This window comes from Balaenoptera acutorostrata, chromosome 16 (genome assembly GCF_949987535.1).
Source record: "Balaenoptera acutorostrata chromosome 16, mBalAcu1.1, whole genome shotgun sequence".
NCBI classification, from domain to species: Eukaryota; Metazoa; Chordata; class Mammalia; order Artiodactyla; family Balaenopteridae; genus Balaenoptera; species Balaenoptera acutorostrata.
Genome location: NC_080079.1, coordinates 33,463,364 through 33,489,691, shown reverse-complemented (window position 1 = coordinate 33,489,691; position 26,328 = coordinate 33,463,364). Strand labels below are relative to the sequence as shown.

Below are 26,328 nucleotides of genomic sequence, written 5' to 3'. Positions count from 1 at the left end.
TTAAGGTAAAATGACATGTACTGTTGCAATATATTTGGAAAAATCATTTTTGTAATAAAAGTGTAAATGATAAACTAATATAGACGTGAAGGAGTATATAAAATTGATAACAATGGGGTATATACGTTTGTTCTCATTTTTCATCTTCATGTACAACACTATACAAAATGGTATTATAAAAGCAGAAAGTGAAGCCTCAAATGTTTTTGGTCTAAGCAGTATTGATAATATTGTAAGTACATGATGTATTCTGATTATCAAATAAATCCCAAGGCTTTTAATTTTAGCTTCTATATTCTTAAAAAACTTTGAAAGGGAAGTATTAACTTGATTAAAACTTTTGTAGATTGTAAAATGCTTTGAATGCCTGTGTTTGGGCTTTGAAGTGTGAAAATAAATTGGAAAGTGTTTGAATGATAGGGTTTGTTTTATTCTTAATTTATACCAAGTGATTTTAAATAAATTGTGTATGCAGTAAATTTGTCATAACTTAGTGGTAATAGTTCTTCTGATTTGATTTTTAAAGCCACTTATGTGAGCCCTTGAAAAAGTAAACAATTCTCATCACACTTTTTTTCCTTTTTTTTTTTTAATTATTATTTATTTATTTATTTATTTTTGGCTGTGTTGGGTCTTCGTTTCTGTGGGAGGGCTTTCTCTAGTTGCAGCAAGCGGGGGCCACTCTTCATCGCGGTGCGCGGGCCTCTCACTGTCGCGGCCTCTGTTGTTGCGCAGCACAGGCTCCAGACGCGCAGGCTCAGTAGTTGTGGCTCACGGGCCCAGTTATTCCGTGGCATGTGGGATCTTCCCAGACCAACGCTCGAACCCGCGTCCCCTGCATTGGCAAGCAGACGCTCAACCACTGCGCCACCAGGGAAGCCCCTCATCACACTTTTAATTAGACTGCATGTTTTATGATATTTTAAACATGTAAATCAAATCCTATTATTCCTTACTCAGGAGCCTCTAGTGACATTCCTCAAAATAAAAATCCAAATTTTTATTACAAGTTCCTATTTGCTGCTCTCCAAGTTCCTATTTATTCTAGTTTCTATTTCTACAATTTCAACTGCCACTCAACCGTATTAACTTCACTGTGGACCTAATTTCCACAAGTTCCTATTTATTCTAGTCTCTGCTATCTCTACAATTTCAACTGCCTCTCAACCTTATTAACTTCACTGTGGATCTAATTTCTCAATCTCCCAATTTCCTATCTACCTAAGGGCTTTTACTCTTGCTTTTCCTTTTGAAATATTCTTTGCCTAAGTCTTCGTATGGTTTATATTATCTTCTCATTTAGGTCTCTACTTAATGTCAGTTTACTCAGAGTCGGACTGTTCTCTACCCATCCTCTGTCAGTATCATGACCTTACTCTACTTCATATTTCTTTATAGTTATCTATTACTTACCACTAGCTAACATTATTTTATATAGTTGTCTATTGTTTCCACTACAGTGTAAACTCTGAGTTCAGAAACATTGTCTTTTATTACCTCTGAATTGCTAGTGCCCAAAATAGCGCTTGGCACTACACATGATAGATATGGATGAATAGATTGTTTTAATTTTGGACCATTCCTAGTGAACCTACCTTTCATTTATAATATTTTTATTAGATTATACAATTAGTTAGAAACTCAGATTATTTCTGGTTCACTCAGAAAGTTCAACACTTAAAGATTGGGTAGAGGAGAATGAACTAGTAGACGTCAGAAATAGGAATATCAGGAGAGCGTGGGGGTCAGGAAAAACAAGGGCCAAGTGTGTTTCCATAAAGAAGTGATCGATAGTGTCAGGTGTCAATGAGGTTGAGATGAGGACTGAGAGATGTCCATTAAATTTGACCATGCGTTTCATTGATTTCCTTAGTTACTTTGGTGTGTGTTCAAGTATTTAAGTACTAATGGAAAATATTCAGTAGAGGTTTAAGAAACAAAGAGTGAATGGGGTAATGTATAATCTAAGATTCCTGATTAGGCTGCAGGGAGATGGATCCAGAGCATATCATGAGAGAAAGGGGAAAAGGTGTCAGATGCAGGTAGGTTTGTAAGTTTGGTGTTGGGAATCTGAAAGGGGAGTTCTGTCTTGTAGCTATTGTTTACTTTGTGAGGTAGGCAGGAAGTGGGGCCATATAAGCAAGAGGGAGCAGTGGTTTTGTTTTTTGACTGTTTTGTTTCACTTCTTTGATTGGGTGGATGGTGAAGCCATTAAGAAATCTAGAAGAAGATGGCATTTTGTGGCTCATCTGGACAGTCTACCTCTGATTTTTTTGTGCCACACCCTCTTGTCAACTCTGCTTCAATCATACTGGTCCTCTTCTGATACTCAAACATACCCAAGCTTATTCCTGCCTTATTCTCTTTGCCCTAGCTGTAGCTTCTGCTTGGACCATTCTTCCCCTGGGCTAGCTGGATGCTTGACATTTGGTTCTCAGCTTAAAAGTCTGTCACTTCCTCAGATACCTGATTACCCAGTCTAAAGTAACTACCCAGTTACTCTCACACCATTCTATTCTAATACTTTGCAGAGAATTTCTCACACATACGTATTTGTCTCAACTCCTGGAAGGTGAGTTCCATACCAACAGGAATCCTGTTTACCTGGTTCATTGCTGTACAGCACCTAGAAAAGTTACAGGTACCCAGATGACATTTAAATGTATACCCTTAAAGTGAATCAACAAAACTTTTCATAGCCACTCTTGAGGTCTGCACAGTGGCAAATGTGTCCGGAAATACCCAGTGCAACTCGTGTCAAGTGTGGGGCTAAGATGTTAGATGAGATTCCTGTCCTTTGAGAATGAGATGAAATTGCCTTGAATTCCATCCCACGTGTGTTTGGATAAATCTTCCCCGTTTGATCTCTGAGGAATCAGAAGGGAAGTTGTTGGCCTTGAGTTGATCATCGAAGTCTGTAGAGCAGATACTGCATGGAACAAAGTATACAGAGAAAAAACAGACAGAGGAAAGATTGGGGAGGTGGGCCACAACTGAGTTCAAAAGAGGGAACAGGAAAAGATTTTCAGTACCTTAGGGGAAACCCCGGTAAAAAGCAGTGTTTCAAAAGTCGGGGCAAGAAATTTCGGAGTTAGTTTGGTGGTCAAAAATCTTAGTAGTGTGAGACTGACTGATAGCTATTGTCTTTGATAAGAAAGAGGTATGATTTAAGAATAATTACTAATGGAGGTTATAATTTATCTTAATGCTGAACTAGTTTTCGAAAGACCTGGGTTTGGCTACTGTTTTATCACAAAGTGACTGTAGGCTTCTGGGCAAGTTAATTTATCCTCTGTGAACATCAGTTTTCTCACCTATAATGTAGGGATAAAAACAATCTGCTCTGCTAATCTCAGTGTTATGAAGGTTGCTGAAGATGGTTATGAGGAACGTGACGTGCATTGTAAACCCTTAAATTTTGTACACTTACAAATAATTAAAGTTGTTGGAATCAGAAATGGAGGAAACAGGTGGTTACATGGCAGGTATACCATAAATTCTGAGGTTGGGGCGAGGGGTGGCAAAAGAACTTCTTAAAAGGGACTGCAGGTAAGAAAGGGAGGGACTGAAGGCTGAAGTGAAAACCAAAGGACAAAAGCCCAGCTCTTCCCTTCAGGTGCCTTCTCTAATAACTGGTCTATTGAATTCCTGAACCTTACGTCTTTTCTACTGGCCACTCCGGTAGGCTTATCACTGCATTAAGTTCTCCCTTATCCTGAAATAACTTTTCAACAAGAACTCTACCATAATCTTCTTCTTTCTCTCTCCTATCCCAGCCACAAAAAGAGCCCTCTTCTGGGTCATTTTGGGGAATTTTCACTCAAAATGTGAACTGCGGATGGTGGCAACGTTTAGCAATATTTGTCTCAGACATCTTCACCTGGATACTCAGTACATCTTTCTACCTAAAGGATCATTCGTTGGCAGGATTTAATCACATTAGCCAGTGTGTGAGGGTACCTTGCAAACAAGAGCGCTACTGAAGACTGCGTACTGCGGCACCATCATCAATTACGTGAGGAAACCGGGCCCTCCACGGTAGGCAGACTCGCCCAGTATCACACAGCTAGTTTAAGGCTGACTTCTGCAGCAGAACCCCGCTTCCCCAAACCCGAGGTCCCCGTAAACGCTCACAGTCCCCCAAGAGGGTTCTGACGAAAACCAAACTTCGCCAAGTCTCGCGCCACCGGGACTCGGGGGCGGGGTGGAGAGCATGAAGTATCGCGAGATGACGGCGTTTTCCCGCGAAGGAGAAGCGCGCGTTTTTCTCTGGCTGGACACCTGGTCGGGAGACTGGGACCGGCAAGCGGCTGGGAGGTTTTAGCGCGCGGCGTTGCAGGCGCTGTGCGGAGGGCACCCGGTTCCGGATTGTGTGTCCAGCCATGCCGGCGCAGCGCCCCGCGAGCAGCGGCGGTGAGTGAGGAGAACCTGCCTCCCGGAGCGGGCGGCGGCGTCTGGGGCGGGGGTGCGGGAGCAGCATGGAGAGACTGCAGTCGAGCTTTTGAGGGGAGAGGCGACCCCGGGCAGAGACTGAGGAGGAAAGGAGGGTTACCTTTTCTGTGGGGAGTGAGTGGGGGACACCCGGAACTGCGCATATTTGCATGGTATAGGAGATTTGACACAGGGGAGCTGCGTTTTCCCGAACATCCCCATTTGTAAACTGGGGTCCAGGCAACTTGTTGACATAGTGAAGGCTTAGGATGTCTTCTGAGAGGTGATAGTGGCGTCCCCCTGGGTCTTCATGGTTTGCCTCAAATGCATCTGGGAAAGGGAGGAAGGTTGTTTACTCGGAAGTTGAGTAACTGGTCATTTTTTAAAGCTGCAATTTAAAAGCCTTGCCCCCTCCTAGGGTCCGTAGCTCCAGATATGGTTGAACAGCCGGAGACTGCCGTGATTACCCCAGCCATGGTAGAGGAGGAAGAACAGCTTGAAGCTGCTGGGCTAGAGAGAGAGAGGAAGATGCTAGAAAAGGTAAAATAGGCATCACTTTCATCGTCGGGGGTGTGGTTTGTGTGCCTAAGTTTACTAGTCTGGTTTTTTATCAACTTTAAAACGGGCTTCCTTATTTATCTCTGTTTACCGATGCTATTTTTGAGAAACTTTTGCATGAGCTTTGAATGAGGCTTCTATCAGATATAGTCTTGGTCTATAAAGTGGCCTCATCTCTCTTAAGTGAGCATTTCAAATTGCTTGTTTAGCTATTATAATTCTTCCAAAGTCGGTAGTGAATTATTTTTAGTGAATTCTTTCAGTGCTGTTTTCCACCTAAGTAATCAACTTGTTTTTTGCTTTCTTTTCCATTTCTTGGGCTATTGCTAAGTAAGATCCTTTAGGTTAAAATGTGATGTACTTTTTCAATGAAGAGTTAATTATCCTTGGGGTTTTCTGGTACAGAGTATTTTGTACGTTACTAAAAGCAGTTTTTAACCTCTTGAAAAACTTCAGTTTTTAAGTATATTTTACTCCAGTACTGTCCTACCCTGTTGCTTCATTATTGCATATGCAAGAAGACTGACACCTACTACCGCTTATGTGCTGCCTACTAAGTGATTTTCTTGTAATAATTTATTTAGCCCTCCCAGTATTATGGTTATTTAGGTACTTTTGATATCTCCATTTAAATATGATGAAACTGAGGCAATTGGGGGTCGGGTCACACACTAGTGAACTCAAATTTGGCTGTCTCCAGAGTTCTTGTCCTTAACATTAAACCTCTCTGAGGACATTAATATTGAATTAACTCCATGTAATTACAAAACTACTCAAATTGGGGAATAATGCACTCCAAAGGCAAGTAATGAATTAGTTAGTTCCCTGCTATTTTATATCAACAATAATGATTCTTTTGTTAGCATTTTTGACACCTCATGATCATTTATTGTGAGTCAGTCACTGTTCTGAATGCTGTACATGTATTTTACTCATTGAATCCTCAATAGTATCAAGTAGATACCATTATTAAACTCATTATGATTACTGTTATTAAACTTACTAGTTTAATTACGAGTATAAACTATTTTATTAAAATAGTCTATAAACTAGGTTCTATTTTCATTCCACTTTACAGATGAGGAAACTGAGGCACCTAGAGGTTGCCTGGGATCCCTCAGCCAGTAAATGGCAGAACAAAGATGGTAATGTAGGCCATGTGGTTCCAGAATTCACACTTTTTAACCACCTTGCTATACTTTCACTCCAGTATCTAATAGTTCCATTATTACTGATCATCTGTAGTTGACCATAATCTGGTAAGGTAGTATGTTAACAAATTTTAATAGAATTGGGAGGTCAACCTTGAACCACCTTTACTCATTCTATGAATTCCTACAGTACTTAGTTACACAGTATTATCCTTACTTACTTGATTCTTTCTCACTTTGTTTCTTGAGGGCACATCACATTGTTTTGTTTTTGTAGGCTGTGCACCTGGCAACTAGTAGGCTATAGTAAATGTCTATGGAATTTCTAACTAAGGTAAAAGAATATTTTATAATATATTACCTAACATATATGATTATATAAATAAAATAAATATACTTACAAGCCATTCTAACAAGGTGAATTATAAAGGCTGAATCCTGGGGCATGGTCCAGAGTAGAATCAACTTCAGAGATTGTTAGCAATAAACCCTTAATTTTGAGTACTGTAGTTCTCTTTTATAACCCATGAAGATTGTTGGTTAAGGAAATGCTACTTGAAGAAAGATATGAGGTGTAATAAGAATACATTTCAAGAATGCATGCGTTCAAGTGAAGAAAGATTATTTTCACATTTAAAAAAGGTCTATCAGGGAATTCCCTGGCGGTCCAGTGGTTAGGACTCCAGGCTTTCACTGCTGTGGGCCCAGGTTCTTCCCCTGGTTGGGGAACTAAGATCCCACAAGCGGGGCGGTGCGGTGCGGTGCTGTGCGGCCAAAAAAAATTTTTTTTAATAAATAAATAAAAAAGGTCCGTCAAAATTTGTAGTACCATAAGTATTTGCTGATTAAACTAGGAGTCAAAATAACTGCTACTTTCAGTGAAATTTTTAAGCTCTTGAACATTTTGCAATCCTAAAGTTTTTTGGAATTGTTACTCTTGAGGGATAGTTATGGTACAACTAGCTTTTCTTTAGCAGTTATGCATCATAGAACTTAAAATAGCAATTTTTAATCCATTTTTCAGTACTTCCATGAATAAAGCTCTTTTCAGTCCCATTAGTGCAAGGGTGTAATTTGCTAAAAACCTAGTAGGATTGTGGTTCATTGTTATTACATGTCTTTTTATGTACAGGTATTGAAAGAATTTGATTGCTTTTTGCCCTTGACACTTACAAATTATTCCCTCAGTGACTGTAGAGAAAATTCTAAGAATAAGTCTCTCTCTTACATGTCTTTGGAGACAAAAAATTCAGTACACAAAAGTAATGATTCCTTTTCTTTTGGGAGAATTCAGTATTTATGGGCATGTATTTAGAAGTACTTAAGAGAGGAAGAGCTAGCTTAAGTTCTTAATGAGAAGCATTTACTTTGCTTTAGGAGATTTGAAGGTTTGTGAAGATCCTGGAGAATGATTTTGACATTCATTTGCTACAGTTATTTTCTTTGACTTTTCACCTGCATTTCCTTTTGAAAGAAGTCATTGTTAGTCTAGAATACTTGAGAGTAGCTTTAACTTCTGTGTAAGTGGGGGAAGGGGAATGGTAAGAGTTGTGAGGGTTCTTGGAAAGGTAAAAGGAAAACTGTTCATATTGTGTAACCTGAAATAGAACTCCCTCCGCAAAAAATAAATAAATAAAACTGGGGTTGGGAGAGGTAATGGGGTAGACAGTGGAGAATTTATGCTCTTGGTGTCCACTGGCATCATCTCTCACTCTCTCATCAAGAGATGCTTTCCGCCAGGCACTCAGTATTGAATACTTTCCACAGATGAAGCTACAATTTACTTTAATATAACAAATAACAAAATTAAGTCAAGAAAGAGTAATGATAGATGAGAAGATTTACTATCGAATTATTTTGAAATACAGAAGACTGGGTTTAAAGGTTAACCATTGGCATATTCTAATTATAAATTATTGTTCCATAATGGCACCTTAAAGCTTTAATTACTTTAAAGATGTATACTTATTCTGAACAGGACTTAAGGCAGCAGATAAATTAAGCACAAAGTATTTTAACTAAAATATAAAATTAAAGTTAAATTTAGGAATTCATTTTTATAAAGTTTTAAGTAATTTCATCTCATTTATAATATCCATTTCATTAAGTGACTGACTATTGTAATCATAGAAGTACGTTGGTAATAATAAAAGAAAGGCTGTCCTAAAAGAACTGAAAATAGAGTTTTATCTGCACGGGTAAGACTATGGATGATTTTTAAAAGAATTTTTATTTTCTTGTAATGCGCATGTATTTCATTAAATTTATTGTTAGGTATCTTATTGTCACTGCTTTTGTAATAGAAAATAAATTTATTTTGAAAGAAAAGTTAGATGACATAACATCTGGGAAATATAAGCTAATATATACTGGTGTCTGATTTATAAGGTCAAGCCTTAACCACTAAATTAAATTTACCACACACACACACTCAGGAGTGGAATTGCTGGTTAGTAAGATTTGCATATATTCAACTCTCAGTTGACTTCAGCCCACTTAATGCTTTTCTTTTGAGTTCAGATTACAGTATTTGGTTGGCAAATTATGAACTGGATTTGGCCTTATGTCTGTTTTATTGGAACACAACTTTTGTTTACATGTTGTCTATAACTGCTCGAAGGCAGATTTGAGTATTTGCAATACAAACCATATCATGCTCAAATATTTAAATATTTGCCCTTTGCCCTTTTACAGAAAATGTTTGTGGACCATTGACCTATACTATTTATTTGTTGCTTTTGTTTTCTCTCTTGTGCCCTCTGTTAGTGTTCTCTTAAGATGTTTACCTTTTATTATGAGTTGAGAGGGTTCCTCCTCAGCCACTAGACTGTTGTATACTCTTACAAATCAATAAATAAATGGTGTGTAAAAGTAATATGGAAAGCAGAGGTTTGTAAATGGAAGGCGTACGGAGGTGAAAGATAAAGGTAAGAGTATGAGAGTAGAAAGCTAAAAGGTAAGGGCAAAGCTTGGGCAACACAATACTGAGGAGGAAAGAAGCTTGTAAGAAATAAACAGTAGATTTAGCACGTTTAAATATTTTGACAATATAGTTTTTAAATTCTAAAACTAGATGTTCTGATTCCTAGCTAATGAGACTATCTTTTAATTCCAGTGCTCCTTCAAATTAAACTGGTGTATAAAATTTTTCTTTTCTGAAATCATTTGGTTTTGTAAAAACTTAAATTCAACCTGAAATAAATATTTGCTTTCTCACTTTAATTTCAAATATTTTGAAAAGGGACCTTCAATTCTGTAGATGCCAATAACCATATATTCAGTGTCTGAAATTTCAGTATTTTGGTAGCCAAGCTATACTTTACCAGATTGCCTGTTGAACCGCAGAATCATATTTTTTTTAGCTATTCTAGGTTTTTGTTTGGAAGATAACCATTTTTAGTAAGTGAATTTAATATTATAAAAATATTTTTCATGAATTACAGGAAATATATTAAACCTAAAGAGCAGTTGTTTAGTCATCTTTGTTACACCTTATGCAGAAAAAAATCAGTGTATGTCAGGAAACTGTTAATAATTATGGAAACTTTCTCTTTGGATAGGCTCGCATGTCTTGGGATAGAGAGTCCATGGACATTCGATATCGTAGACTTCAGCATTTGCTTGAAAAAAGCAATATTTACTCCAAATTTTTATTGACTAAAATGGAACAGCAGCAATTAGAGGTATGTATATGTGATTGATTATAGCTAACAGCTTAAATTTTTAAAATAAGCTTTACTGAGATATAAATTACATACAATAAATTGCACACATTTTAAGTTTAGAGTTAGATGAGTTTTGACCTGTGTAACCACCAGCACAGTCAAGATAAAGAACATTTCCATTATCCCAAGAAGTTTTCTTCTCTCAGTGGTCTCTGCTTCTGGCCCTGAACAACCACTGGTTTCTGTTTTCTGCCACTATAAATTGGTATTGTTTTTTCTAGAATATTATATAAATGGAATCATATGATAAGCACTCTTTTGGTGTCTCGCTTCTTTAGTTCAGCATATTTTTAAGATTCACTTACGTGTATTTATTTAGTAGATCATTTTTATTCCTAAGAAGTATTCCATTGTATGAATATACCAACAGTTTTTAAAAATTATGAATACTGTATTAATTAAATGAAAAAGAATTAAGAACTAGGACATTCTAAATATTTCTGCACCTCCATTTCTGCTTCTCTTTCCCATCTCCTTGCCTCGTTTACCATCCTAACCCAGAGGTAATTACCATCATGAATTTTGTATTTATCATTTCTCTGCTTAAAAAAATAGTTTAACATATATCACATATGTATATGTCCATAAACAGTGTATATTTTTGGTCTTGCTTATTTTGAGCCTTATAAGAATGGTATCATACTATATGTAGTTTTTCTATAGTTTGCTTTTGTCATTCAAGGTGTGTTTCATTCAAGAGTAACTGCTTCTAAGCAGACTTTAGACCAAAACGCCTGTTTTTAGTTCCAACTTCATCCTCACTTCCAGGGTTGCCTTGTGCTGCCTGCCAATCCTTGAGCTGTTGGAGTTTCCTCAATATAAATTGCTTTACTCCAACATTTATTTTTTTATTCACCTGTTAGCTGATTTTTATCCTGTCCAGTGATATTTTTTGGATGCCAGAAATTGTGAATTTTATGTTGCTCAGTCCCCTTTTCTAAAAATTGCTTTATTGAAATATAACTGATATACACAAAACTGTACATTTTTAAAATGTATACCCATGAAGCCACCACAACCAAGGTAATGAACATAACCATTAATTCCAAAAAATTCTTCCTGTCCCCCCATTTTTAATGAGATATAATTGACATGTAACATTATATTAGTTTCAGGTGTACAGTGTAATGATTCAATATTTGTATATATTGCAAAATGATCACCACAGTAAGTGTAGTTAACATTGTCACTGTACACAGTTAAAAAAATTTTTTTCCCTTGTGATGGGAACTTTTAAGGTTTACTCTCTTAACAACTTTCAAATATGCAATAAGTATTATTAACTATGGTCACCATGCTGTGTAGTACATCCCCATCCATGACTTGTTTATTTTATAACTGGAAATTTATACCTTTTGACCTCCCCCCTCACCTCCCCACCCCCTAACCACCGATCTGTTCTCTGAATCTGTGAGCTCTTTTTTTTTCTTTTACGATTCCATATGTAAGTGAAATCATAATAGTATTTGTCTTTCTCTCTTATTTCACTTAGCATAATGCCCTCAAGGTCCATCCATATTGTCGCAAATAGCAAGATCACATTCTTTTTTTATGGCTGAATTCTGCCGCTTTTTAATTTTCTCCCATCCCTCACTTCCTGTCTTCATCACCAGATAGCCACTGATCTGCTTTCTGTAATTACAGATTTGTTTGCATTTTCTGTTGGTGTTAGGTTCTTTTAGCTTTTATATCTGAAAAAGTCTTCATTTACCTTTTATTTTTGAAAGATTTTCTACTGGGTGAAGAATTTATTTTTCTTTAGTGCTTCCCCCCACCCCCTTGCAGTATTTTAATGATGTTTCACTGCTTTCTAGCTTACATTGTTTCTAACAAAGCCAAAGTCCTTATGATGGCCTACAAGACTATAAGCAGTCTGGTTGCCTCCCTCAACCCCATACCTTTCAGACCTTGTTCTAGGTGTGTTTCCGGCCTTTAGGCCTTTGCACTGGCTGTTTTCTACTTGGAACCCTCTTCTCAATAGATACCTGCCTGGCTTACTTCATCATCATCTTCAAGCTTTGGCTTACACGTTTTCTCAATGAGACCTGCCCTGACAACCTTAAATAAAGTTACCTGGCACCTCCATCCTCACACTCCTGATCCCCTTTACCTTGTTCTTTTCTTCGCATTGCATTTATCATCTAAGACACTGTATAATTTATTTATAGTCCACCAGAAGTATGATTTAAAAACTTGGGCCAAGTGTCAACACTACAATAAATCCTTTTGTCCCCATCATTCACATTTAACAGTTATCAATCAAGATTTTGCTACACTTGCTAAATTCTCTTTTTCCTTTGTTGAAGCCCTTTTTAACCCTTCCTATGGTAAAATGAAACAGAAAAACAAATACCAAGCTTAATGACTCACTGTAAGGTAAATACTCTTTTAACCACCTCTTGGAAATGGTTTGAATCGTTTTCTGTTCTGCTTTTAAAGCTTTGTTAGGGGGCTTATGGAACAGCTTTTTTAGTCCAAGAATAACTTGGTCCCTCTTCTGAATGTTCTCGAAGCCCCATACATTAAGAGGCCTTTCAGCTTTGGCTGACGGGAATGTGAACTGTTCCTGAGCCCTTGTGAGCACAGGGATTGTTCTACCTGCTTTCTAGTTGCTCTTTTCCTGGCCTTCATTTTCTTACACTCACACACTGATCAGTACTCAGCCTGAGGATGCCACTGCAGATCTTCAGAGCCTCTTTTGTATGCAACTGTCTCCTCTCTGGTACTTGACCTCGGTCTGCTAGCTCCTCTGAGTTTTGCACTCTGTCTTTTCAACTCAGCGAGACTGTTGAGCTCTATTTGGGTTCTTCCTCCATTATTTGCACTTGGAAGTTGCCTCCAGGCAGTAAGCTGGGCAATCAGAAGATTCACGTCGTTCGTGACAGTGTTCACTGTTCTTTGCTGCGTGTTGCTGAAAACCACTGATATATTTTATCTAGATTTTAGTTGCTTAAGGCAAAAGGGTAAATCTGTTCACAGGACAGTGTTCACTGTCCTTTGCTGTGTGTTGCTGAAAACCACTGATATATTTTATCTAGATTTTAGTTGCTTAAGGCAAAAGGGTAAATCTGTTCACAGGACAGTGTTCACTGTCCTTTGCTGTGTGTTGCTGAAAACCATTGATATATTTTATCTAGATTTTAGTTGCTTCAGGCAGGAGGGTAAATCTGTTCTCTGTTACTCCATAAAGGCTTGAAGCGCAAGTTCGTGTTTTTTAATTTTTATATACAGTTTCTTCATTGTGAACTTAAGTTATTTGAGATGTGTTTCATACTTTGCATTTTCCATTTTTGACACTAAGAAAAAATTATCTTACAGGAACAGAAGAAGAAAGAGAAATTGGAGAGAAAAAAGGAATCTTTAAAAGTTACTAAGGTAATAAACAGTAAGCTAGAATATTTTGTATACGTTACCTTCAATATTGAAGACATTCTCTTGTATTCTTTTGACTATTGATCATCTATTTAATTTTAATCTTTATCTGATAACCTATCTTTGTTGGTTGCATAGAAATATGTAAAATCTGTTTCTCAGTATTTTAGAAATGGGAGGAGAGCTAAACTACGACCTTTTTCGTTTCTTATTCTGTGGACTATATTTCATAATAGCAAAATTTCACTTTCTTATCTGGGGAAAAATCTGCAAATATTTTATACCTCAAGGCATTTTATAAGTGGCCAGCTCTTTTGGAGCATGTAATGCTTACTCTTCTTCATGCCTCTAACCTCATCATGTCAACTTGGAGCCGTAAGAGTAATCTAAATTTGTATCTTGTACATAGCTGTAGCAGTGGAACCAAAATTGGAACATATGGCATATATGGTAATAGCATTTCAGATAGAGCATTCATTTAGGGATAGCCTGAATTTTAGATGTGATCTTTTTGGGAAATACGTTTTAACATGAGGCTGTTTAATGCCATATTGATAGGGATTGTACAAACAACACTTGTGTTAGTGAAAAGAGAAACAATAAAGGTAACATTTATTGAGTACTTACTATGTGCCGGGTATTGTTCTAAGCTTTACATGTTTTTACTTAATTCTCAAAGCAGCTCTGTTAGGTAGAGATACTGTTATTATCTACATTTTATGTATAAAGATACTGATGCAAGGAGATAAGGCACAGTTCATCCTCATTATTTATAGATCCCATACTTGCCACTTAGCCTACTCGCTAAAATTTGTCACCTGTGTTTTTGTGGTCATTCACAGACATGTGCATATGCAGAATGGCAAAAAATTAGAGTCTCCCAACATGCACATTCCCAGCTGAGGTCAAACAAAGCTATCTGCCTTATTTAAGTTGTCACAGTGTAAACAAGTGTCCTTTTTGTGGTCTATTTAATGCCATGATTTTTGCATTTTTGTGGTTTTGGTGGTTTTGCTGTTTAAAAGACTGTCAGCCACATTGTGCTGAAGTGCTGTCTAGTGTTTCTATTGCAAGAAGGCTGTGGTGTTCCTTATGGAGAAAATATGTGTGTTAGATAAGCTTCCTTCAGATGTGAGTTACAATGCTGTTGGCTTTGAGTTCAGTGTTAATCAGCATATGTTTTAAATGAGGTGTGTTTAAACAGCAACATACATAAAATAGGGTTATGCGTTGATCAGTTGATGAAGATGTGACCAGAGGCTTGCAGGAACCTAAACCTGTATTTCTTCTAGATGCACTGGTTCAGTGTTCACTAGTTCAGTATTCACAGCGACTTTATAGAACACAACTATTGTGAATGAGAATTGACTAACTTTGAAGGTCACATATCTAATACATAGTAATGCCAGGATTTGAACCTAGGATTAATTTCGGATTCCACACTTAATTTCTATACCAAACTGCCTTTGTTAGAAAATATCAAAATGCCAACAGGAAAAATAGGTAGGTTATCTTTAAGTCCAGTTACTTGATTCTTAGTGTGGTTATTGGTGATGTTAAAGTATATAGCAGATAACTTTGCAACAAAAGCAATTGTGGAAAACTGATGTTTGACTCAATTGCGAATTCCAGGAGTTTATTTTGGGTTTTTGAAGAATGTACTTATAATTTTACTGGCTTAACCATTTACCCCATACTCGTCTAACTGCTGATTTCAATCAGCCTTCACTTTCACCCAGCTAACTTTTTATACCAGGTTTCGGGGTTTTTTCCTTTATTCTAAAGGTGTCAACCATTAAATTCTGCCTATTCCATTTCACTAGTCTCTTTTAGTATTTTCTTTTTTAATCCTTTAAATTTTTAACTTCATTTTTATATTTACCTTATTTCTTTGTCATTTTTATTTTTCATACATGTTGTCTACCTATTCTTTGCCAGCTCTCATTCTGAAACTTTGTTTTTGAACACTTCTTCCTTTCCCTTATCTCCTTTCACTAGTAATTTTTCAGTTGGTTTTCTCTTTTATTTCTACTGTCAGTTGTATTTAACTTATAAATTATACTGAAAATGAGTACTCCTTCCATACCATACCCAATGAGTATCTTCAGCATAAATATACAGTTAGAGAAGATGTACATGGTAATTTCAAAATAAAAATGCCTTCTGTGTTTAGTTTTGAAATGTCTCTTACATGGAAGAAAACTGAGGAAAGTAGAGTCTTTGGGAAAAAGTAGAGGGATATGGTTACAAACAGGTTATAGTAGGGAAATACAGAAAAAGATTACCTTTTGGTAAGCATAACAGTGAAGAGTTGTGGATGTGGTTCAACTGCAAGGAAAGCTAACCTAATCAGTGCCTTTTAACATATAATACCATAGAAGTCTTTAGGAAAATAATACTCTAAATCCTTGTTTTGTAGGGTAAAAATTCCATTGATGCAAGTGAGGAGAATGCAGGTAAATTTCCTTGTTCCAGTTTTGAAGACTATGTGTTTATATTTTTGTTCTAATTACTATAAAAAATAAATTTTTTTTTATAGTTATGAGAAAGAAAAGAGGAAGAGAAGATGAATCATACAATATTTCAGAGGTCATGTCAAAAGAGGTAAAAATAAAGGGGGAAGGACACATAAGATTCGATGTTGAGTAAAACCTATTGTGGGTTTTGAACCACCTTAAAGCTGTATTGATTACTGTTATTTACCTGGGTTTTCAGCCAGTTAAGTGTTTTAAGGAGGAAGATGGTACCATCTTCCTGTTTGTTAAAGGAGCATGAGCTTGGCCTAATCAGAAATTATTATAACTTCTTAGAACCTCAAAACTGTATCTTAAGAACTCTGTTCTTTGTTTGAAGACCATTAAGGAACTAAAGTCATAAACTCATTTCTAAAGCCATTTCTTTTTTACCTTCTCACTTATTACCTCATTAAATAGAAACTAATTAAAGCGTGTCCTCACTTATGACAAACCCTAAATATTCCTTAAGCATAATTTAATGTATCACATTCTTAATATTAAAAAAAATTCTAACCTTGATTACCTACTCCATTTTTCTTTTACCTGAGATTCTAACTCTTTACATCTTCATAAGGTATAAAGTTTCACATAATACTTGTCTTTAGTCTAGGGATGTACTCTGATATTTTCCCTTTTTTCCCATGTAAAAATAATAGTTGAGACCCACTCAATTTATTATGGAACACACTCAGCCTGCAGTTTGAAAAACACTATTAATGAGATTTATTGAAGTTTAATCACATGGCTGTTATTTTAATTCATCAAATGTTGGTGGCATATCTGCTATGGACAAACTTTGTTCTAAGTGGATAAGATCAATTAGTAAAGAAAGGTAATTGTAATAGGGAAGAACCTTTTGTATTATAAGTTAATCACTAAAGGGATGTTGCCTATAAGCTTAAATTATACATAATGGCCCATCTCTGGGAACCCTGCTTCCCAGGAATGAGCATTAAGCTAAAATACCTTTGTTTAGCTCACAGGAAACATACTGACCAGGCCCACCTGTGAATGACTGCAGGGAGGAAGAAATTAACACATCCCCTTCAGAGGCTGATGGGAACCAGGAAATGTTTGACTTTACTCCCTCCCCTTTTAGTATAAAAGGAGCCTGAATTCTAACTTGGGCAAGATGGTTCTTTGGGGCATGAGCCCACCATCTTCTCAGTTTGCTGGCCTTCCGAATAAAGTTGTTATTCCTTGCCCCAGCAACTCGTCTCTTTTGATTATTGGTCTGTCAGGCAGTGAGCGGTACGAGCTTAGACTCGGCAACATAATCACTGTCTTTGCCTTAGCCTATATCCAGTGAGAAAAATTTAGAAGGAAGTAGTCAAATATAATTGGATAATTGAAAAATGCTATTGAGCATATAGATGGGCTCTTAACTCAAGCATGAGTTTCATAAAGGTTTCATCTAGGAAGTTGAGACTTGAGGGATAAAAGTTAAATCATTTAACGGTGGGGATAGGTTAATAGGGAAATAGTAAGATATAGGGAAGATACTGGGGATGTGTTGTAGGAAGAGATAATAACCTTTGACAAATGTTCAGAGGCAGGAGAGTTCCTGGAAAGTTAAAAAAACTTAAAAGGAAATTATATTTGGTTCCAGTTTGTAAACAAACAAGTGGTGAAGGATGAAGCTATAGAGGTAAGCAGTGTCAGGAGTTTAGGAGGTTTAATTTCTAAAAAGAATACTTAGTAGTTGGTATTGTTTTGAGTCATTCACAAATTGTTCTCCAAAAAGGTTCAGCTTATCTAGCCATTTTAAAAGACAACCCTTCTATCAGTTCTCTATATAAAATCTCTTTGGCCTTAGAATATGAATATCTATACTTACATAATACTTTACATATACACATGTATGTATGTATGTGGTGTCAGTCACTTACATGTCCTGTCATTTTCCTGTGTATCTCAAATTTGAGATACGCTTAAAACTTCTTGAATGTATCATACTATTTTATTCCCTTGGTCCTCTGCACATGCTATTCTTTCTGCTTGAAATACAGCCTAATTCTGTCTTTAATGATTATGCCTTGATGACAACTTTTTCAGATAGTTTGATATAATACTCTCCTAAGTCACCAGGGACATTGTCTCCTTACCCTTAGCATCTAGTAGGTAATTCAAAATCAGAACACTTTTATTCTGTATTTTTAATGTATTTGTCTTTGCCTCTTGCTCAGGATTGCAAACTCAGGCCTCTAATCCAGAGAGAGGCCTAAAGTGGCCTGGAGTTGGGACTAATACATTTGGGAGTGAATCCTTGAATAATGGTAGTAACCTAGAGCAGGGTTTGGAGAACTTTTTTTGTAGAGGGCCAGATGGTAAACATTTTTGGCTTTGAGTAGTTTTGTGGGTAACTAATCAACCCTGAACTTTGCCATTGTATCCAGAAAGCAGCCATAGACAGACTGTAAACCAGTGAGCCTGATTTTGTTCTAATTAAACTTTATTTAGACATTTATAAAAACAGGTTGCCGGCTGGAGTTGGTCCACGGTCTGTAGTTTGCCAGCCTCTGTACTAGAGGACTTCGTGAATTTGGACTTAGTCTATTCAGATAAGCTTCGACTTAAAAAAAAAAAAAGCTGGAAAATTTAGGAGTAAATATCCCAATTTTTAAGTGCTGCTAACGAATTCAGAATTTTATAAGATGCTATCGGCTTCATTCCCTGTGAATTCATGGCATGATGGTGTAAAGAAAATAAAAGACCTGGACTGTAAAAAAAAAAAAAAGATTCTATGGGCTTAATTTTGTCTGAGGTCCACCTGTATTTTAACTACCTTCAAGGCTTATCCCCATTTCCTGGCATAAAATCAGAACAAGAATAAACATTTGTTAAATAAATGAATGAACCACATTCATTGCTATTTTGTTTTCGTTTTCTCAATGTTTTAGGAAATTTTGTCTGTGGCTAAGAAAAGTAAAAAGGAGAATGAGGTAAGAGATTTATAATAGATATTAAATTTAGGAGTCATATTTGCTTCCCTGATCTCTTAATCACCAGTGTACATTTTTTCTCACTAGTTATCCTATTTCTTAGCTTTTTAAAAAAAATAACCATTTGGCTTTTTTTATCCTAACATGCTTCTTATATATCAAGTTTAAGTGGTCTATGCATGTTCCTTAGTGTGTAAATATTAATTTATGGGTCTTTGGGAGTCTAGCAATGATGCAAGTAACTGTAACCATATGGATATATACATTCCACATGTGTATATTCCATAGCTTGTGGAAGCCCTGAGGGATACTTTAATCTTGTTTCTGGCCTTCAAGATTTTCTTTGGTTCTGTTTGGGAAGGCTTGATTTTACCCCCACCCCTAACCCCTCATTTTATGTAGAGAGGTTCCTTGTTACCTGAGTATTTACTATCCAAACCCCTATAATTACAAGATTTATTCTTTGTTCAGTATAAGGATTGGTTTATGATGCAGTTATAACCCAACTATGTTTAATGTAAATAAGATGAAGTAAGCATATTTTTAATAAATATTTAGTTGTATTTTTAAAGATAAAGCCCAATCTAATCTTCTACCACAATTTACTGTGGAATTGACATTTTATAATATACAATAAATAAACATTGATCTTGTGTTCATTGGAAGAATCCTGACAAATGTATACATCTGTGTAACTATTATCCAAATCAAGATTTAGAACCTTTTCATTATGGTAGAAGGATCCCTTGTATCCCTTTCCAGTCATTTCCCCACCCCAAACCTAAAGGCAACTGCCTGTTAACTTCTATCATAGTAGTTTTGCCCAATTTTTTAAAAAAACTTCTATCAAATCTAGTTTTCATACAAATGAAATATAAATATGTATTCTTTTATTTCCTGCTACTTTTCATTCAGCGTGGATGATAATCATTGATGTTGTTGAGTTTGTTACTAGTCGGTTTCTTTTTATTGCTGAGTAGTATTCCATTGAATATTATAATGTCTTAATCCATTTTCTTCATGAGCATTTGGATTGTTTCCACTTTGTGACTATTCTGAATGAGGCTGCTATGATAATTTGTGTAAAGATCTTTGTGTGGACACGTTTTGATATTTTTTCGGTATATACCTAGGAATGGAATTGCTGGGTCATATGGTAAATGTAATTAAACTTTATAAGAAAGTACAGATCTTTTTCCAAAGTGAACACACCATTTTACTCTCACAAGAAGTGTATGAAAGTTTCAGTTCACATTATTGCCAGCATTTCATGTTGTTAATCTTTTTGATTTTAGCCATTCTACTGAATGAAATGAATCTCATGTAGTTTTATTTTGCCTTTTCTTAATTACTAATGTAGAGTTTATTTTCATGTTTGTAATGGCTGTTTATATGTTTTCTTTTGTAAAGTGTCTGTTCATATCTTTTGCCCAGTTACTGGGTTATTTGTCCTTTTGTTGATATATGAGTTCTATAATCTCATTGTTGTCACATATATAGACTGTATTTTCTTTAAGTTCGTGGCTTGCCTACTCATTTTCTTAATGATATCTTTTAATAAGCAGAAAATTTTAAATTTTGTAATAGCCCAAATCATTACCTTTTTTCTTTTGGTGGTTAGTGCTTTTTTGTCTTGTATAAGGAGTGTTTGTCTATCACAAGGTTATCAAGTTATTCTCTGTTTTCTTCTAAAAGCTTTATGGTTCTGGGTTTGAGGTTTAGGTATATCGTTTCATCACAGATTTTATGTATGGAGTGGTGAAACTCAAGTTTCCTATTTTTTCAGTTGAATATGCAGTTGTGGCATCATTTATAAGACTTACCATTTGTAAGACTTCCCTTTGAATTGACTTAATCCTTGTTTTCATTTTCTTAAAATGGAGTTGTGGGCATAGCTAATCAATAAAAATCTACCATTGGTCATAAGTTGGTGCTGTGTCACAAACAGATAAATTGACATTCTTAAGTTTGATATAGTGAGTTTTTAAACTGTATTTACTTTGCCCCTTTGCCTGTAGTGAAAGTAATTACTTAGATGAAAGTAAATATTTTTATGTTCCTTGAAAATATTTTTTTTAACAGACATTATCTGTTATCCTTCCTATGGATGAAGGAAATTATTAAGAAAATAGTTTAATAAATTCTTGGGTAGCACATTTTAGAGGTTTGGAAGGAATGTATAATTGTAAAGGTCATTTCAGAAGTATATGCCTGTTATATGTAAGGGTTATTTTCAGAAGTGTTTTTTTTTTCCAGTGGCTTTGAATTTGTGGGGGAAGGGAAGTAACAGTCTAGAGGGTTTTATTAAACATGTAGCTTTATTTTTTCATACCCAATGATTATACGACTGGTCAAATTTTGATTAGCAGTTACATTTTCTGATTAATGGAGGGTAGCAGCATTATTATGTATTAAACTTCTAATTAAACTTTTTTCTTTACAGGATGAAAGCTCCTCTTCTAATCTCTGTGTAGAAGATCTTCAGAAAAATAAAGATTCAAATAGTAAAATTAAAGATAGATTATCTCAAACAGTTAGGCAAAATACTAAATTCTTTTTTGACCCAGTTCGGAAATGTAATGGACAGCCAGTACCCTTTCAGCAACCAAAACACTTCACAGGAGGAGTGATGCGATGGTACCAAGTGGAAGGCATGGAATGGCTTAGGGTAATGAATCCTCAATTTTAATACAAGATATTGGTTCATTTCTATATGATAACCTATTAATATGATGTAACACAACTTGAGTTGTTCCTTCTTTGTTTCACTATTATATATAAAACAAACATTTCTGTGTAAATACTTATTTTCTAACTTACTTACCCAGAGTAAATTTTTGAAAGTGAAAAATTATCTTATTCAAGGCTATCAACATTTTTATGGCTTTGATAACTGACTTCCCACAAGTGTTATTATAACTTACAGTGTGAATATGTCAGTCTCATCATAATTATCATCTTTGGGTTAAAAGAAGAAATAAACTTACTGCTGATTCAATAGGTGTTTATGTCAGCATTTAAATACAGTGTATATTATTTTTGTCCAGATGCTTTGGGAAAATGGAATTAATGGCATTTTAGCAGATGAAATGGGATTGGGAAAGACAGTTCAATGCATTGCTACAATTGCATTGATGATTCAGAGAGGAGTACCTGGACCTTTTCTCGTCTGTGGCCCTTTGTCTACACTTCCTAACTGGATGGCTGAATTCCAAAGATTTACACCAGAAGTAAGACATGTTTCCTTTTATTAAATATATTATCATTACAAATGTTTTATTGTTTTGTTGCCTGAATTAAGTTATAGATCTCTTAACTAAAATTATGTTGATTTCTGTGTAGCACTATATCTTATTTGACTTATCTTTCAATCTCAGCAATACCTTCTCTAAGTTTATATAGAATAAACTAAGTTTCTATAGTAATCTCAGACATCTTGCCTAAAACATCCCTGGGTGGTTTTTAGTGCCTTGAATAATTTGACTCACCTGAGATAGACCTGGGTAGAATTTATTTTTTAATTCTGTTCATCCTTATTATGGTGTTTTCCTTCCATACCTATGCGTTTTAGCTACATCATTGCATTATGAGAAGTATATATTCCAAAAATAACTTCGCCATCTCTCTCACCTTACACTCAATTTGGTTTTATGGCTTTTTTATCCTCCCATAGTAGCCCAATAATTTATTAGAATTGATTGACTCATTTTGCTATAGAAATATAGAACTAAAGTTAAGTTAAATTATATTTTTTCTCTCAGAAATGATTAACTTTATATTTTACAAATTGTTGTTATTTACATTTTGTTCTAAAGTTTGTTATAAATCAATATAAAATCTTTCAGATTCCTACTATGTTATATCATGGGACCCAGCAAGAACGTCGAAAATTGGTAAAGCATATTCACAAACGGAAAGGGACATTGCAGATTCATCCTGTGGTGATCACTTCATTTGAGATAGCCATGAGAGACCGAAATGCATTACAGGTATGAATGGTCTTATTGGATTCTTTGTAATCCATAAATCACATTTTTCTTAACTTATAACACTTTGTCACCATCCAGTAGCATTTGTTTATTTATTTATTTTTTCTGATGGAAGTAATAGATTGCATTGTGCATATTCCTTTAGAACCTGGAGGTTTATATTAACAGAAAGATTGATGGGCTTCCCTGGTGGCACAGTGGTTAAGAATCTGCCTGTCAATGCAGGGGACACGGGTTCGAGCTCTGGTCCGGGAAGATCCCACATGATGGGGAGCAACTTAAGCCCGTGCGCCACAACTACTGAGCCTGCACTCTAGGACCCGTAAGCGACAACTACTGAACCCGTATGCCACAAGTACTGAAGCCCACGTGCCTAAAGCCGTGCTCTGCAACAAGAGAAGCCACGGCAGTGAGAAGCGCATTCACCACAAAGAAGAGTAGCCCCTGCTTGCCGCAACTAGAGAAAGCCCACACTCAGCAATGAAGACCCAATGCAGCCAAAATAAATAAAATAAATAAATTATAAAAAGAAAAAGAACGATTGAGATGAAGGTTGTAGTCTCTAACAAGAAAATTAAAGCCTTTGGTACTTTAATCTATAGCCATGACACCATTTTATTTATTCATTTATTTTTTATTTTTTAATTTTAAAATTAAATTTTTTTCCTTGTTTTCTTTTTTTTTTAAATTAATTAATTAATTAATTTGCTGTGTTGGGTCTTCGTTGCTGCGAGCGGGCTTTCTCTAGTTGTGGTGAGCGGGGGCTACTCTTCGTTGCGGTGCGCAGGCTTCTCATTGTCGTGGCTTCTCTTGTTGCAGAGCACGGGCTCTAGGCACACAGGCTTCAGTAGTTGTGGCATGTGGGCTCAGTAGTTGTGGCTTGTGGGAACTAGAGCACAGGCTCAGTAGTTGCGGCACATGGGCTTAGCTGCTCTGCGGCATGTGGGATGTTCCCGGACCAGGGCTCGAACACGTGTCTCCTGCATTGGCAGGTGTATTCTTAACCACTGCGCCCCCAGGGAAGCCCTCCTTGTTTTCTTTTTCTAATTTAATTTAATTTACTTTAATTTAATTTTTTTGGCTGCACCGCACGGCATGCAGGATCCTGGTTCCCCGGTCGGGGAGCGAACCTGTGCCCCCTGCAGTGGAAGCGCAGAGTCCTAACCACTGTACCACCAGGGAATTCCCTCCACAACACCATTTTAGAATCAGCCAGACATAGACCTAATCTGTGAATGTATTACAGATGTCTCTGACAAGTGCTTTAAGTATATAGAACTTATCCATTTAATTTTAATTAAATAGTGGAATATATGAAGACAAGTTATTTTTTACTATCTTATGGATCTACTATGGCATAACATTCCCATATCTGTTTTTCTTTGTGTTGTAGCTAGTTATTTATTAGTGCCCAAGTTATTGTAATGCAATTGGAAAATGGACTTCTCATTGCCTCTCTCAGTTCATTTTTTGGTGTTTTGAACTTCTTCCTCACTGCTCCACGTATTTCACATACAGTTCTTTACTGCTTTGTTTGACTCTGACCAGTACAGTTGACCCTTGAACAACATGGGGGTTAGGGGCGCCAACCCTATGTGCGGTAGAAAGTTTGCATATATTTTATAGTGGGCCCTCCATATCCACAGTTCCGGATCTGGATTCAACCACTCGTGAATCATGTAGTACATACGTAGTATTTACTATTGAAAAAATCTGCATATGAGTGGACCTGTGCATTTCAAACTTGTGTTGCTCAAGATTCAGCTGTATATCAGATTTTACTTGTGTGCTGGTAGAACTTTGGAATGTGGTTTGCAGTTATTTCTTCACAGTAAAAGTAATACATATTGCATGTAGGAAAAAGTAGTGTACAGAAAGACCTGAAAGCACTTGTAATTCTACCTGAGAATTACTACTGCTGTGTTATATAACTATTGTTAGCATATAGGTATAATTTATAAATATGGTAATACTTTATGTTGCTTATTGAAACACCTGTTTTCTACTAAATAATATAACATGAATATCTTCTAATTATTTTGATTACCATAGGCAGACCATATTGAAACAGTAAGCTTCCTTGTCAATTCCATTTGCCAGTGGCTAGAATTTTTGTAATTTTCCCTTTCACTGAATTCTTGTTATTATTTCAAGGATCCTAGCTTTAGGGGTTGATGGCATTGGGGGTACAGGACTCCTATTCCTGAGTGGCAGCAGAAGTAAATGAGTCCATTTACTAATTCATTTATCAGATTCCTCACCATTTCTGTTGCATTGGGTTTTCTCTTTTGCTTATTCATTTATGAAGGATGTTGTATATTTTGTTTCATTTTGTTAAGGTAGATATAGTGAGAGATTATTCAGCCTATCTGATTTGTTTGCCTTATCAGAAAAAGAGTTCCAAGTTTTTTATTAAAGAAGTCATAATATTATTTTAAAATTTTCTTTTCATTTTGCTATGAATGTATAAAGTAAAATGCAAAAGATGGCCCATTTCATACTCTTCCCCCAATTTGCCAATCCCATTATCCAAGGATACCTACAGTTGCCAGTTTGGTACTTATATTTCCCAGAAATATTGCATATTTCTGTATTTTTACACAGTAAAACAGAGGAACTTAAGTTTGCTTAATCAAGATAAAAGAGCACAGATATTAAAGATGAGAAATTAAAACAATTTTCATGACAACTTAATGAAAGTAAATGGTTAGCTTTCTGTGAAGATATAAATTACCAAAATTAGCTCCAGAAGAAAGGAAAAACCTAAACAAACCAATAACTATGTAAGAAGTTGAGAACACCATCAGATAAAAAAAAGAGTGTCAATCTCAGATGTGGGCTTCAAGAATGAAAATTCTAACTATATTTAATGTTTCAGAGCATATAGAACTAATAAAGTCCTTCAGTTCTTTTTTCAGGACTGCAAGATAACACTAATTAAAACTTGACAGAGCATTAGAAAGGAAAACTACAGACTGCTTTGACTAAAGAATGTGAATGGAGAGATCTGAAAATATATAACAGCAGGTGGACTTTATTAGTTCAGGACCAAGTGAGGTCTATTTCAGCAACACAAGTATATATCAGTTGTAGGAAATTAACTCATTCTCTTAGTAGATCAGAGGAAAACATGATCATCTCAATAGGTATAGAAATACCATTTGATAAAATCGAACATTCATTCCTAATGAAGAGGTTTTATCTTTAAAATTGCTTTTAGGAAAAATTGTGAGATCATCATATAAAAAGTTTCCCCTGAATTCCTTTTCTAGAATTGCTACTGGAAATACTTAATAGTAGATGAAGGACACAGGATTAAGAACATGAAGTGCCGCCTAATCAGGGAGTTAAAACGATTCAATGCAGATAACAAGCTTCTTTTGACTGGTACTCCTTTGCAAAACAACTTATCAGAGCTTTGGTCATTGCTGAACTTTTTGTTGCCAGATGTATTTGATGACTTGAAAAGGTAGGTAAGCGGTTATTTAATTATTTCCTATGTTTTTCTAACTGTCTCAAAATCTGTGCTCATAGTTAAAATTAATTTCTGTCTTCTAGGTAGCTGGATTAAAGTGATAGCTTTTGGCCAGTTCTTTGTGGTATATATGTTCTGCTCTTTTTATTTTATTTTTTTCCAGTTTTAT

The 26,328-nt window shown here is 35.8% G+C and overlaps 1 protein-coding gene across 1 annotated transcript in view; it reads left to right on the top strand.

Annotated features, from left to right (window-relative positions):
* Window positions 1-4,244: 4,244 nt before the first annotated feature.
* HELLS (helicase, lymphoid specific) overlaps window positions 4,245-26,328 on the top strand; it is a 36,743-nt gene continuing 14,659 nt past the window's right edge. The window contains exons 1-11 of the mRNA XM_057531472.1: window positions 4,245-4,413; window positions 4,850-4,971; window positions 9,701-9,823; window positions 13,184-13,240; window positions 15,657-15,693; window positions 15,777-15,841; window positions 18,654-18,695; window positions 21,139-21,363; window positions 21,743-21,925; window positions 22,541-22,684; window positions 25,957-26,153. Of these exons, the coding sequence (XP_057387455.1) occupies window positions 4,383-4,413; window positions 4,850-4,971; window positions 9,701-9,823; window positions 13,184-13,240; window positions 15,657-15,693; window positions 15,777-15,841; window positions 18,654-18,695; window positions 21,139-21,363; window positions 21,743-21,925; window positions 22,541-22,684; window positions 25,957-26,153 (1,226 nt within the window). The 5' untranslated portion in view covers window positions 4,245-4,382. The remainder of the gene's footprint in view (window positions 4,414-4,849; window positions 4,972-9,700; window positions 9,824-13,183; window positions 13,241-15,656; window positions 15,694-15,776; window positions 15,842-18,653; window positions 18,696-21,138; window positions 21,364-21,742; window positions 21,926-22,540; window positions 22,685-25,956; window positions 26,154-26,328) is intronic.